This window comes from Podarcis liolepis (assembly GCF_965112155.1).
Source record: "Podarcis liolepis genome assembly, chromosome: 18".
Taxonomy (NCBI): Eukaryota; Metazoa; Chordata; class Lepidosauria; order Squamata; family Lacertidae; genus Podarcis; species Podarcis liolepis.
In genome coordinates this window covers 6,582,664-6,597,337 of record NC_139572.1, presented here as the reverse complement: position 1 = coordinate 6,597,337, position 14,674 = coordinate 6,582,664, and the positions used below count along the sequence as shown (strand labels likewise).

General features: G+C 46.7%; 1 protein-coding gene across 1 annotated transcript in view; it reads right to left on the bottom strand.

The window, feature by feature from the left end:
* The window catches only part of MAP2K2 (mitogen-activated protein kinase kinase 2), a 36,876-nt gene extending 23,419 nt beyond the window's left edge, over window positions 1-13,457 (bottom strand). Inside the window, exons 1-3 of the mRNA XM_083484040.1 lie at window positions 13,089-13,457; window positions 3,868-4,078; window positions 2,181-2,327 (exon numbers count right to left, since the gene is read on the bottom strand). Of these exons, the coding sequence (XP_083340166.1) occupies window positions 2,181-2,327; window positions 3,868-4,078; window positions 13,089-13,186 (456 nt within the window). The 5' untranslated portion in view covers window positions 13,187-13,457. The remainder of the gene's footprint in view (window positions 1-2,180; window positions 2,328-3,867; window positions 4,079-13,088) is intronic.
* Between the last annotated feature and the right edge of the window lie 1,217 nt (window positions 13,458-14,674).

Here is a 14,674-nt window from a genome sequence, read left to right as displayed (position 1 = left end):
TTATTTTGATTGAGAGGTGGGACACGTGTCTTAAGAAAATAAAATAAAGCACCGGCGTCCTTTGCCATCCACTAAATCAATGCCTCACAACACTGAAGACATGTAAGCAAGCCAGGGCGATTCTCAAACATTCTATTTTATCCACTTTGCCCACAGAATACATTACTTTATACAAATCTCTGTTTGTTACGATTCTTAAAATGAAACAAAGCTAAAAATGCACAATCTGAAAGAGAGAGAGAGAGAATGAGAATGTAGCAGATGGCCCTGATCTTGCCTCACAAAAAAGTTGACAAGGTAAAGTTCGCTCTTGTCTGCAGAATGTATTGAGAGATCACAAATACAGTGGTGCCTCGCAAGACGAAAAGAATCCGTTCTGTGATTCTCTTCGTCTAGCGTTTTTTTCGTCTTGCGAAGCAAGCCCATTGACGGATTAGCGGATTAGCGGCTTTTAGCAGCTTATCTGCTGATCGGATCAGCTGATAAGCGGCTTTGCGGCTTAGAAAAAGGGGGGAAGGGAAAAAAACCAGCAGGAACTCGCAAGACATTGTCGTCTTGCGAAGCATGCCCATAGGAAATTCGTTTTGCGAAGCACCTCCAAAACGGAAAACTCTTTCGTCTAGCGAGTTTTCCGATGTGCGAGGCATTCGTCTTGCGGGGCACCACTGTACAGCCCAGAGAAGTGCATACCAAACCTCTGAAACGGCAACTTGAGAAGACACCACTTCTTGCAGAAACTGATCTGGTCTCTGAAGAAGCTGGAACTTGAATTAGGGCCTCCCCAGCTGACCTTAAGCATCAGGGAGGTTCATATGTGAACAGCCACTCCCACAAGGTTCCCAAGACCTTTACAAGAAGGGGAGAGATATGGCTTGATCAAATGGCGAAAGAACCTGGTTACAGGTATAAGCAAGAGTCAAGACTGGAAAACACACTGGCTCCTATTTTAGCCCCCCAAGGTTATTGCTGGTGTCTGCGAATCAGAGACATTCTCTTCATTCTGCGCAAGGCTTGCTTCTAGAAAAATAACATGGTGCTGGCAGCTAGGATTTTAATTCCCCCCCCCCTCCCCCAGCACTAGGAACATCTTCGGGGTTATATAATTAAGAGCGGATTTTTTAAAAAAAGACATGGAGTGCCAGGCACGCAACAAGCAGCCAATGAGGAAACCCAGAGGAAAACACAAGAATTGCTACACATTCAATGCAAGAATGTTATGCTGCTTCTGCATGTCCTAGATCAGGGGTCTGCCACCTTTAAGGCAAAAAGAGCCACTTGGACCCGTTTCCGAAGAAAAAAAAACCTGGGAGCCGCAAAACTCGCCATTATAAAAATAACTTTTTTGTCACTTTTTAATTATTTCTTTGTTTGACCCCTCAGAATTACTCCTCCTCATAGAAATAAACGTTAAATTAACAAGTTACATTTTTTTGTGTGTGTGTGTGTGTTATTCACTCCCCTTCAAAACAGTGACCAGCGTACATGCCCCTTACAATGCAGTGACCAGCGTACATGCCCCCTTTCAATGCAGTGACCAGCGTACATGCCCCCTTTCAATGCAGTGACCAGCGTACATGCCCCCTTTCAATGCAGTGACCAGCGTACATGCCCCCTTTCAATGCAGTGACCAGCGTACATGCCCCTTACAATGCAGTGACCAGCGTACATGCCCCTTACAATGCAGTGACCAGCGTACATGCCCCCTTTCAATGCAGTGACCAGCGTACATGCCCCCTTTCAATGCAGTGAGCAGCGTACATGCCCCTTACAATGCAGTGACCAGCGTACATGCCCCCTTTCAATGCAGTGACCAGCGTACATGCCCCCTTTCAATGCAGTGACCAGCGTACATGCCCCTTACAATGTAGCGGGCGGGCGGGAAGGTGACGTCGGACAGTGCGTGACTAACGCACACACCACCCCCATGCGACGTCACAGCCAGTACAGCGCCCGCCACAGTGGGGAGTGTCGGGGCGCACAATGCGCCTCCTCCCCTGGCTAGTATCCGCCCCGGAGCCGCAGCAAAGGTGTAAAAGAGCCACATGCGGCTCCGGAGCCACGGGTTGCAGACCCCTGTCCTAGATGGAAGGATTAGCTACAGTCAGAGGCTGATGCTCTGACTACTGCTGAACAGGGTATCTGTCTTGCTTAAGAAGGTGGGAGAGAAAAACAACACTTACCATATGCTCCATACAGATGCTTATCTCCCCATCGCTGTAGAAGGCGCCGTAGAAACCCACAATGTATGGAGAGTTACACTCGTGAAGCACCTGGAGCTCGCGGATTATCTGGTTTCGGATGGCAGGCTTGATCTCCAGGTGAATCAGCTGTGGGGAGAAGAGGGAGAGGGTGGGGAATGAAGGAACAAAGGGGAGAAAAGGCTGCACCAAGAACTACAGTGGTACCTCGGGTTAAGAACTTAATTCATTCCGGAGGTCCGTACTTAACCTGAAACTGTTCTTAACCTGAAGCACCACTTTAGCTAATGGGGCCCCCTGCTGCTGCTGCACCGCTGGAGCACGATTTGTGTTCTCATCCTGAAGCAAAGTTCTTAACCCGAGGTACTATTTCTGGGTTAGCGGAGTCTGTAACCTGAAGCGTATGTAACCTGAGGTACCACTGTATTTCCATATTGCCACCCAAAGGCACTTTAAAGAGAAACTCCAGCCCCCTTTTTTAGACAGCTGAACATTACCAATTGCAAACTGTGGGAAGAAGAAGGGGAAACTATAAGTTGTTTCAGGAATGGTTCACCACGGGGGGAAAGCCAACAAACTGAAGGAGGACTGATGGGGGGGGGGAGTGTATTGGCTGTATTGCACCAAACGTGTCATGGCAATTTTGAGAGGCAGGTAAATAAAAAATTGTCCAGTGGCACCTTAAGAGACCAACTAAATTTGTTCTGGGTATGAGCTTTCGCGTGCATGTTATACCCAGAACAAACTTTGTTGGTCTCTAAGGTGCTACTGGACAATTATTATTTTTTTATTTCAACTGCGTCAGACTAACACGGCTACCTACCTGAATTTAGAGACAGGTGTGTGTGTAAAAGAAAACAGGGCAAGAAGTTAAAAGTGTCAGACCAGGTCTGCATTCAAGTCCCCACCCAGCTATGAAGTGAGCCACTCACTCTTATCTCAGCCAAACATATTCCATGAGATTGCAGAGAAGGCAAACTCAAGGAGGGTGAACCACTGTATGCTATCCTGACAAGCTCATTTTTTTTGGGGGGGGGATGCAATATATATACAGGAGGCGACCATTATAGGTGCATTCAATTGACACAGAAATGCTGGCACATGGGTCCTTTTGGACCCAGAAGTAGGCAGAACAGGGGCATAACGGGGCAGGGGGGAGGCTTATATGTGCTCCACTGATGGGGGGGGCTGTACAACGAACAAACAAACTGATTAAAGACACTAGAAAGATACAAATTCAAATCTTTTTCAAGCTAGCCCAGAAGCTTTAATACAGTGGTACCTTGGTTTACGAACTTAATCCGTTCCAGAAGTCCATTCTTAAACCAAGGCGTGCTTTCCCATAGCAGCTGGAGACTCAGTTTACAAATGGAACACACTCAACGTGTTCTGCTTCCGAGGCAAAGTTCACAAACCAAAACACCTACTTCCGGGTCTGCAGCGTTCTTAATCCAAGCTGTTTATAAACGAAGCTGTTCTTAAACCAAGGTGCATTAAATGAGGTGGCTAGTGACAGCTCAGGCTACATGCCTGCTAGATTTAGCTCGCCCCCACAGAATTCTCATCATAGATTTACTGGTTATGGCTCAACTGTTTCTTGCCACCTCTGCAGATGCCCCCAAACATTTGGTCACATAGGATGAGACATCACCCTCCTCCTCCTCCTCACCTTCCGTGCCATGATTAGCCCTGAGGGTTTGTGTTGTACTTTGGTGACCACTCCACCATTGCCGGCTCCCAGCTCAGAAATCCTCTCGAAATCGTCATCTTTCAGCTCTCCAACTTTGGCCTTCTGGGTGAGAAAAGCTTCCAACCGTTTCTTCTGCTGCTCATCCAGTTCCAGTTCTTCCAGTTTCTTCTGGAGGTCAACAAGATGTGCTCTTCAAGGAAAGACGGGAGGAAACTGTTGAGTCTCCCTGGATTCCCAGTCTGTCCCGCTGCTTCTACCAAAGCCTGAGAAGTGAGACTATTTGCTGGCCACAGATTAATCCCCTGGGCCCTGCGCATAAACTGCCATGGCAAATCACTCTATGTTGTCACGACCCTCAAAACTGTGGTGCCAGAGTCTAGGGATTTTCACTATGTGAGATTGGCTTCTAACTATTCAGCGCTGACTCCTAGGAAACTGAAGCACTATCAACTTATTTGGTAGTATTCCTGAAGGGGCTTATCTAGCAAGACAACATGTAAGGAAACTCAGCGATCTCTCTCCAGCTAAGTGTGCTGAATTGCAACCCAATCTCTAACGATGGCATGAAGGTGTAAATGCACACTTATTCAGATACACTGAAACAGAAGTTGCCAGATCCTTCTATATAGTGAGAAGGTGGGGAGGGGTATTACTCAGAAGGGCGGTGGGAATGGGTGATTGGCAGATAGCTGAGATGAGCCTGTTGACGACTCTTCAACTGCAATAGGTCTTACAGGAAAACGCAAGGGGTGAGAAGGTGTAAGACCTATTGCAGTCGTTAAGAGTCGTCAACAGGCTCATCTCAGCTATCTGCCAATCTCCCATTCCCACCACCCTTTTGAGTAATACCCCTCCCCACCTTCTCACTATATAGAAGGATCTGGCAACTTCTGTTTCAGTGTATCTGAAGAAGTGTGCATGCACACGAAAGCTCATACCTAGAACTAACTTAGTTGGTCTTTAAGGTGCTACTGGAAGGAATTTTTTTATTTTGACTATGGCAGACCAACACGGCTACCTATCTGTAAATGAAGGTGTAAAGGCGATCCTACGTTACGTATTGTGGTGAAGGAAAGCTGCTTTGGAGAGAGCGCCTTTTACCCCCCTTTTCTTGCCCAACTGCCCACACCCTCCTTGTGTGTTTTGTGCATTAAGGGTGCATTCTGAAATTCCCACAGCAGCAGCAGCAGCTCTTCTGCACAGGTCGAATTTATTCTTCCTAAGAAGCAGCCCTCAACTCCATTGTCTGGGCTTCCTGATCAGATCTCACTTTCTACACCAACTGCCTCCCCCAGAAAATCTGATTCTCTGAAGTCGGAATGCAAAGCCTACATTTGGATCCCTGGAAACGATTCTCGCTCCAAGGCAACCCTCTTCAATGTACCCAGCCTCTCTGCCAAAGCTAACCCTTCGTCACACTCATGACAACTCTCTAGACAAGCATTTCCCACATAATCTTCTCTTAGGAACCTCTAAAGCTACCTTGTACTGAGTCAGACTATTGGTCTATAAGGCTCAGTATTGTCCTGACTGGTAGCAGAAGCATAGGATTTCAGCCCGACCTGAAGCCTGAACCCAGGACCTTCTACTCCAGTAAGCTTCTAAAAAAAAGGAAGAAAAAGAAACTGAAATCCTAAGAACGTACGAAGCTATCTTACACTGAGCCAGGCCACAGGTCCATCTAGCTCAGGCATAGGCAACCTCGGCCCTCTAGATGTTTTTGGGACTACAACTCCCATCATCCCTAGCTAACAGGACCAGTGGTCAGGGATGATGGGAATTGTAGCCCCAAAACATCTGGAGGGCCGAGGTTGCCTATGCCTGATCTAGCTAATACAACCCCAGGGCTGGGAACCTGTGGCCCTCCAGATCTTCTGGGCTCCAGCTTCCATCAACCTTAGTCAGCATGGCCAATGGTCAGGTATGATGGGAGCAGACCCTGTGATCACCATCTTTGTCACATGCCCCCTCCACAAAAGGGGGCTGCAGTGGCTCCCCATTTGTGGAATCATAGAATCATAGAGTTGGAACCTTCATTACGTATCTTTAGGCACTAGGCAAAGAGTCCTTTTCTCCCAGGCCTTTGATAAATTAAACCACCTATGGCCTTTTAACTGCCCTTTGCTCCTTGGATGAAGGGCGGCATAGAAATTTAAGGAATAATAAACAAATAAAATAAGGCTCTACAAGGTATTCTACATCAACTGGCAGCAGCTCTCCATAGTAATATTTCCTATTCCTACCCGGAAAGATCAGGTGTAGTACCCAGGATACTCAACATACAAAGCATGTGCTCTACCACTGAACCATGTCCTCAGAGCAAACCCCACTAAATACAGAGGGACCAGTGTCAGAAACTCAATTTAAACTCTAATCACCAAATGGCACCTTAAACCTAGGTTACGGTCGCCATAATGGAATGCCTAGTCGCTTTTTTTCCTTTTACGATCAAGTTATTTGTTGTTGTTGTTAATTTCATTTCTATACCGCTTTATAGTTTACAGAACAAATCTTAAAGTGGTTGACGACACAGTAAAACATCAAATAAAACCATCCAAAATACAACAAGCCTCAAGGAAAATATTTCAGAGCCTTCTCTAAGGCACATGTTGCTTTCCCCAGCTGCCAACCTGGCATCCATGTGGTCGCAACTGGACTCATGCCAGTCACAAAACACACCTGGCGCTTGGCTAGTTTCTAACACTGTGTGAGACACACCTCTAAGAAAGAATGTGTGAAATTACAATGTTAAGAAAGCCTTTCTGTTCCAAAAGGAAGAGCAGGGTGCAACTGTGTGTGCCTTATCTGGTTGCTCTCATCAATGCTACTCTTTTGGCTTCACTACTGCTGGCTGTTAAAACTGTAAAATAGATACAGCATTAATGCAAAATGTCTTGGTGGACTTTTAAGAGAGTAGAAAGGCAGTGAATCCATCTTAAAATTAAAATAAACTCCCTCTCCCCCTCTGCCAAAGGAAGAATGGAGAAATGAGAAAGTAGACAGTACATTTCAAGCCAGTCTCCCAGTGGATCCTAGTCATTTGCTCTTAGGTTATCTGTTCCTGTACATTTTTCATGTCCTCTTGCAACTTAACATAAAAGACTTGCTGGTTTAAGCGTTACATTACCTTAATTCTCAGCACTCCCCACTGTGTTACCTTCTAACCCCATCCCTGCAAGGTACCCATCTATCCAGCTCGCTTTTAACACCACTCCCTCTTCAATCTGAGCCACCCTTCCCAGAGGGCTATACCAGGCCTCTCACACATCTCTCTACACCTCTACTAATGAACTCCATGACACCCTTTTAACCACAACCTTTCCTAAGAAACTACCTTACAACTAGTTCATACCATTGCTCTGTTTTTGACTGCAGCCACTGACAGAGGCTCTCCAGAATTTCAGACAGGGGACATTCCCAGCCTCACTTGGGGATTGAACCGTCCTACTTGGCAGATCCTGCCCTCTCTTAGCCAACACTACCAATCCATTCTCTTCCCCACACTTTCTTCCTCGTGTGAATTGGCTCCTTCAAACGTTTAATCAGAGAACTGTAGCGTTGGACGGGACCCCCCCCCCCAGGGCCTTCCAGTCCAATGCAATGAAAGCAATCCTGTCCCTGGGTGGGCACAAACCACCAACCTTCTGGTTTAACAGCCAGATGCCCTGACCCATTGTGACCTGGGAGACCCGGATCAGAGAGGATGCTTGCCTGGAACGATAAACTCTCATAAAGAAAACCTCTTCCAGCTCCCCTCCTTCCATTCGCTGCCTTCACTTCTGCCTCAGTTCTGTTAACATGCAACCCACCCCCCAAACTATTCAGGAACACATGCCATTTCAACACCAGTGGCACTAAGAATAGGTGCCCTTTAAACGCGAATCATCATTCAACCCAAACCCTGGTCTCTTCCATATATGGATTCCTCTTTAAGGCTGCGATCCTATACACACTTACTTGGGAATAAGTCCAACTGGATATAGCACAAACGTCTCTCTCCCAGATGCCCCTCCCCGGTTCATTGCCTCAGCTGCTTCCCCCCCCCCCCATGTACAATAACACTTTAAGACCCATCTCAACCTACAGTGGATGCTTGGGGGTTGCGAACGTGATCCGTGCGGGAGGCGGGTTCTGTGCGGCTCACAATTCTGCGCATGCAGAAGCACGATTTAGCGCTTCTGGGCCAAAACCCGGAAGTAACCCATTTTGGTACTTCCAGGTTAGGCGCGGTGCGCAACCCGAAAACACACAACCTGAAGTGTCTGTAACCCGAGGTATAGAGGGGAAAATATCTATATGACTCCAACACATATAGATATTTCCCCCTCTGTCTCTTCTAGTTACACCTGCTCATTAATCGTCTCCTCTTACATTCCACAGCCATCCCAACACCACTAATAACAACAATCCCATCTCAAGCCCCTCCAATCGTTGATGTCCCTTTCCAGACCACCTGCCCACATGGACCCCCCTTGACATGTGTTAATGCCCCCACCTCCCAGCTGCTCTTCTTGCTCCATTATTCAACATCTAGCTCAGTAATAACACCCTTAACTGTAAAAAAATAAATGCTTTGTATGATTCATCTTTCTTTGTAATTTTATGTGCACTACTAAGAAGAGTTAAAGATTAAGCAGTCCCTTTGCAGTAAATGAAATTGCAACCTTTCAGTCAAAGCCCCCTTCGTCCGCTCTTGCCCAGATCTCCTTCTTCCTTTCATAAATGGAATCCCCCTTTAAAGTCACATGCTCTTAAGAGACATACTTCTCCTTTCCAGCTGCCTACCTTAATAAAGTACTTTTATTGAGTTGTATCCAGTGACAGCCCTACTCAGAGTAGACCCATTAAAAATAATAGGCATGGCTACCTTAGGTTTATTCATTTCAACGGGTCTACCCTGAGTAGGACTTAGTTGCATGCAACCCACTGATAACACTAATACTACTTATGTGGCTCAAGGCTCCAATAGCTCTTCCCATATGAACTGACCTGGACCTTGTGATTGTTATCTTAGGAAGTCTGGAGCACAACTGAATGGGGACTTTTCATTGGTGGCTCCCCACTTGTGGAACGCTCTCCCCAGGGATGCTTGCCTGGTGCCATCATGACATAGCTTTAGGTGCAAGGTGAAAAAACATTTCTTTTTTGGCAGGCGTTTGGCCTCCTTGAGTGAGCGGGATGTTTCAATCTTGCCTTTTAACAATAGGGATGGTCTTTTAGATGTTTTTGTGTTGTGCGTGTTTGTTTGCTAACATAATGTCAGTTGCTTTGAGTTGCCTCAGTAAATAAAAAATAAAATAAAATAAATACCTAGAGTTTTGGACCCAAAGGCAATTTACAACAACACTTTTAAATACATAAACACAAACACACCAGGCCATTAGTGTTTAAAGCCCTAAACTCCTCAAATACTTGAATGATCGCCTCCTTCCCTACAGACCTATTGGGCCCTAAGACTGGCAGAGGGTGCCCCCTTGATTACTCCTCTGCCCTCAGAAGCTCAAGGTGGTGGCAACAGGCAGGAGATGGCATTTTCTGGGGAAACCCCTCCCAAGTTGTGCAACTCTTGAGGGGCGTGTGGCAACTTCACTTTAGTTCTTCTTATTTTTATCTGTAAGCTGCCTTGAGTTCCCTGTCAGAGAAAAGGGTGGGGATAATAACTATTATTATTATTATTATTATTATTATTATTATTATTATTATTATTATTCTTTCCCCTCTCGATTTTAACATGATTCTCACATACAGAAATTTAATTCAATTCAATTATTTATTCATTAATCAATCTATGTGGCAGGGGACAGCAGTGGTGGTTGTCTGTTTGGTTGCAAGTCACATTGGGTTGCCCTAAGCAGCCAACAAATTCATAGAATCATAGAGTTGGAAGAGACCGCAAGGGCCACCGAGTCCAACCCCCTGCCAAGCAGGAAACACCATCAGAGCACTCCTGACATATGGTTGTCAAGCCTCTGCTTAAAGACCTCCAAAGGAGGAGACTCCACCACACTCCTTGGCAGCAAATTCCACTGTCAAACAGCTCTTACTGTCAGGAAGGTCTTCCTAATGTTTAGGTGGAATCTTCTTTCTTGTAGTTTGGATCCATTGCTCCGTGTCCGCTTCTCTGGAGCAGCAGAAAACCACCTTTCTCCCTCCTCTATGTGACATCCTTTTATATATTTGAACATGGCTATCATAGCACCCCTTAACCTCCTCTTCTCCAGGCTAAACATGCCCAGCTCCCTTAGCCGTTCCTCATAAGGCATCGTTTCCAGGCCTTTGACCATTTTGGTTGCCCTCCTCTGGACACGTTCCAGTTTGTCAGTGTCCTTCTTGAACTGTGGTGCCCAGAACTGGACACAGTACTCCAGGTGAGGTCTGACCAGAGCAGAATACAGTGGCACTATTACTTCCCTTGATCTAAATGCTATACTCCTATTGATGCAGCCCAGAATTGCATTGGCTTTTTTAGCTGCCGCGTCACACTGTTGGCTCATGTCAAGTTTGTGGTCAACCAAGACTCCTAGATCCTTTTCACATGTACTGCTCTCAAGCAAGTAATCATAACAATATAGTTTTCAGTAAATGCTGAAGCCTCACCTCTTCTGACCCAGCTTTTGGCAACTGAGCTACGTATTTATAAAGACATGCCTTCTTTCTGAGATTGCTATGTTGTTTTAAAACATTGTGCAACACTGTGCTTTTCATCTTAGTGCTGTCTTTTAGTTGCTGTAACCAGCCCCAGGACTTTAAAGGGAAGGGCGGATAATAATAATAATAATAATTATTATTCCCACAAGCGCCCACCCTTCCTCCCTCAGTCTAACACCCCCACACCCTTTATTCCCTTTTCTATACCTCCTCTTCCCCACCTCTGCATCCCCACACCCTACTTTTATATGTATTTTATATGTATTTATATGTATTTCTTCCCACGATCGCAAGCCACTTTTAAAAAAAACCCACACACAACACCTTGTGTAACGTTGTGTGTTTTCGTGGAAGTGTTATGCTTTTCAGTTGCTGCAACCTGCCCTGAGACCGTACGGGGGAAGGGTGGGCAATAATAATAATAATAATAATAATAATAATAATAATAATAATAATAATTTATTATTTATACCCCGTCCATCTGGCTGGGTTTCCCCAGCCACTATGGGCGGCTTCCAACTGAATATTAAAAACAATACAGCATTAGACATTAAAAAATTCCCTAAAGAGGGCTGCCTTCAGTTGTCTTTTAAAAGTAAAATAGGTGTTTATTGCCTTGACATCTGCTGGGAGGGCGTTCCACAGGGCAGGTGCCACCACCGAGAAGGCCCTCTGCCTGGTTCCCTGTAACCTCACTTCTCGCAGGGAGGGAACCGTCAGAAGGCCCTTGGAGCTGGACCTCAGTGTCCAGGCTGGACGATGGGGGTGGAGACGCTCCTTCAGGTATACTGGGCTGAGGCCGTTTAGGGCTTTAAAGGTCAGCACCAACACTGTGAATTGTGCTCGGAAACGTACTGGGAGCCAATGCAGATCTCTCAGAACCGGTGTTATGTGGTCCAGGTGGCCGCTCCCAGTCACCAGTCTAGCTGCCGCATTCTGGATTAATTGCAGTTTCCGGGTCACCTTCAAAGGTAGCCCCACGTAGAGCGCATTGCAGTAGTCCAAGCGGGAGATAACCAGAGCATGCACCACTCTGGTGAGACAGTCCACGGGCAGGTAGGGTCTCAGCCTGCGTACCAGATGGAGCTGGTAGACAGATGCCCTGGACACAGAATTGATCTGCGCCTCCATGGACAGCTGTGAGTCCAAAATGACTCCCAGGCTGCGCACCTGGTCCTTCAGGGGCACAGTTACCCCATTCAGGACCAGGGAATCCCCCACACTATACATTATTTCTATGCCTTCATCCTAGACCACGGGGCGCTTTGCAATATATACATATAACACATACCCTAGCAAATCACAAAAACAATTACACCCCCCCAAAAAACCCCCAACCACTTTAAAACAGATGATTTGATGAGCCAAAGGTTGTGGGAGAATCCTAGAATTGTAGAGTTGGAAGGGTCACCCAGCCTAACCCCCTGCAATGCAGGAATGAAGAGGAATGTTTTTGGCTGGCACCTAAATATATGCAAAGAGCCTCTCTGGGAAGAGCATCCCACAAGCTATTATTATTGTTATTATTACTAATAATAAGTCAGTCTTATCCCCCCTCCCCCACGCCCCCTGCCTTAATAATAATAATTCAGTCTAACACCCTCTCCCCCCACACCTTGCCATAATAATAATTCAGTATAACACCCCTCCCCCCGCCTTAATAATAATAAATCAGTATAACACCCCTCCCCCTGCTTTAATAATAATAATAACTCAGTAAAACACCCATTCCCCTGCCTTAATAATAATAAATCAGTATAACACCCCTCCCCCTGCTTTAATAATAATAATAATGATAATAATAATAGTAATTCAGTATAACACTCCTCCTCCTGCTTTAATAACAATAATAATTCAGTATAACACCCCCTCTCCCTGCCTTAATAATAATTCAGTCTTACACCCCCTCCCCCCCACACCGTGCCTTAATAATAATTATTCACTCTAACATCCCCCTGCCTTAATAATAACAAAAATTCAATATAACACCCCTTCCCCCGGCTTAATAATAATAATAATAATAATAATAATTCAGTATAACACCCCCTCCCCCTGCCTTAATAATAACTCAGTCTTACACCCCCTCCCCACACACACCGTGCCTTAATAATAATAATTCAATATAACACCCCTCCCAATGCCTTAATAATAATAATTCAGTATAACACCCCCTCCCTCTGCCTTAATAATAACTCAGTCTTACACCCCCTCCCCACACACACCGTGCCTTAATAATAATAATTCAATATAACACCCCTCCCAATGCCTTAATAATAATAATAATTCAGTATAACACCTCCTCCCCCGGCTTAATAATAATAATAATTCAGTATAACACCCCCTCCCCCAATAATAATAATTCAGTATAACACCTCCTCCCCCTGCCTTAATAATAATAATAATAATAATAATAATAATAATTCAGTATAACACCCCTCCCCCCCACACCCTGCCTTTCCTAGACCTCCCCTCGCCCCCCAGCCCCACTTCCAAAGGCCTCCGCCCCCCGGCGACCCCTCCCGCTTCCCTCCCCGCCTCCGTCCCGCACTCACTCGGAGCCGTCGCCCTCCCCGCCTGTGGGGCTGGGCCCTTCGGCGATGGTGGGGGTGATGTTGAGGGCCGGCGGCACCAGCTTCCTCTTGGCCGGCATGGCAGCGGCGGCGGCGGCGGCGGCCTTCTTCCTCAGCGAGGGCCTCGCCTCAGTCGCGGCGTCGCCGTCGTCATCCCCCGGCTCGGCGAGCTACGCGAGGCCGAGGCTGCGCGCGAGGCCTACCTGCGCTCCCAAGCCCGGCCCTTCAGGGGAACGCGGAGCTGGGGTGGGAGGGGGAGGAGGAGGAGGAGGGGCGTGGCCAAAGGGAGAGGAGGAGAAGGGACGGCCGCCCCACCAACACCACACGCCCACGCCCCATTGGGCGAGCTCCGCGAGTCCTCTTCACCGATTGGGCGGCGCCGGGGCGCGTGCCCAGCGCCCCCGGGCCCCATTGGTCGGTTCGGTTCGGCAGCGCACGCGCAGGACGGTGTCCGCCAACTGGATTGGCTGCTGCGTTTGAGGTCGCAACGCCTACCCTTTTCCTTTTTCTTTCCCCCCGCCCACAGCCTGCTTTGATTGGTTAGGCGTTTATACCCGAAGTCCTAATACGCGTGCGTGCGCGCCGCGGAGTAGTACATGGGACGTACGACAGGGTCCTGGCGGAAGACGGCATAAAGGAAATCTCGCGAGAGCCGACCGGAGAAAGATTGCTTTCGAGACGGGAAAGAGCGGCGCATGCGCGTGGGGAGGGAAGTGGTGGATGGGCGGGAAAGAAAAATGGGCGGGAAAATTATTGGCCGCAGGGGAGATTGACAGAAAGAGAATTATCTCATCTCGGTAATGGCAGGGAAGCAGCCAAAGTCCAAGCACCCAAAACACTTATCAAAGGCCCTACTATGAATAAATAAGAGCACCTCTGAGGCTGTGCAGAGTGCATTTTCCCCTCACCAATGAGTTTCACTGAGGTAACTTTAAGAGGCTGCGTCTTCCCCCAAAGGATTATGGGAACTGTAGTTTTCCCCACACAGAATGACAGTTCCCAGCAGCTTAGGCAGACTACAGTTCCCAGGATTCCTTGGGGCAGGCCTTGTTTTTTAAAAGTATGGAGGCAAATTTCAATAGGCTTGCTTCGATTATAACTAAGGTTATAAATATATTTTAAGCTCATGGCATCCCTCCTCCCCCAAAGTCTCCTGGGAAATGTATTTTATCCATCAGAGCTACAATTCCCAGCACCCGGAGCAAACCTTATTTCCCAAGGTTTTCTCCCAGGGGAAGTTATGTGCAAATGTTTGATGTATCACAATATTTTAATATTCTTTTGGAAGCCGCCCAGAGTGGCTGGAGAAACCCAGCCAGATGGGCGGGGTATAAATAATAAATTATTATTATTATTATTATTATTATTATTATTATTATTATTATAATAAATGTAAATGGTCTATTGCTCTGTTTGTGGAGCACAGCAAAACATGGATTTTCGCTGCCAAAAGCTGGAAATCTTTTGCCAAAGTTTGGAGCAAATTGGGTGATGTTGGGATTCTGGGGTGACCCTATGATACCCCTGGGTTTGAGGGTTTATAGTTCCATTTGCAGGGCGCTGCAAAA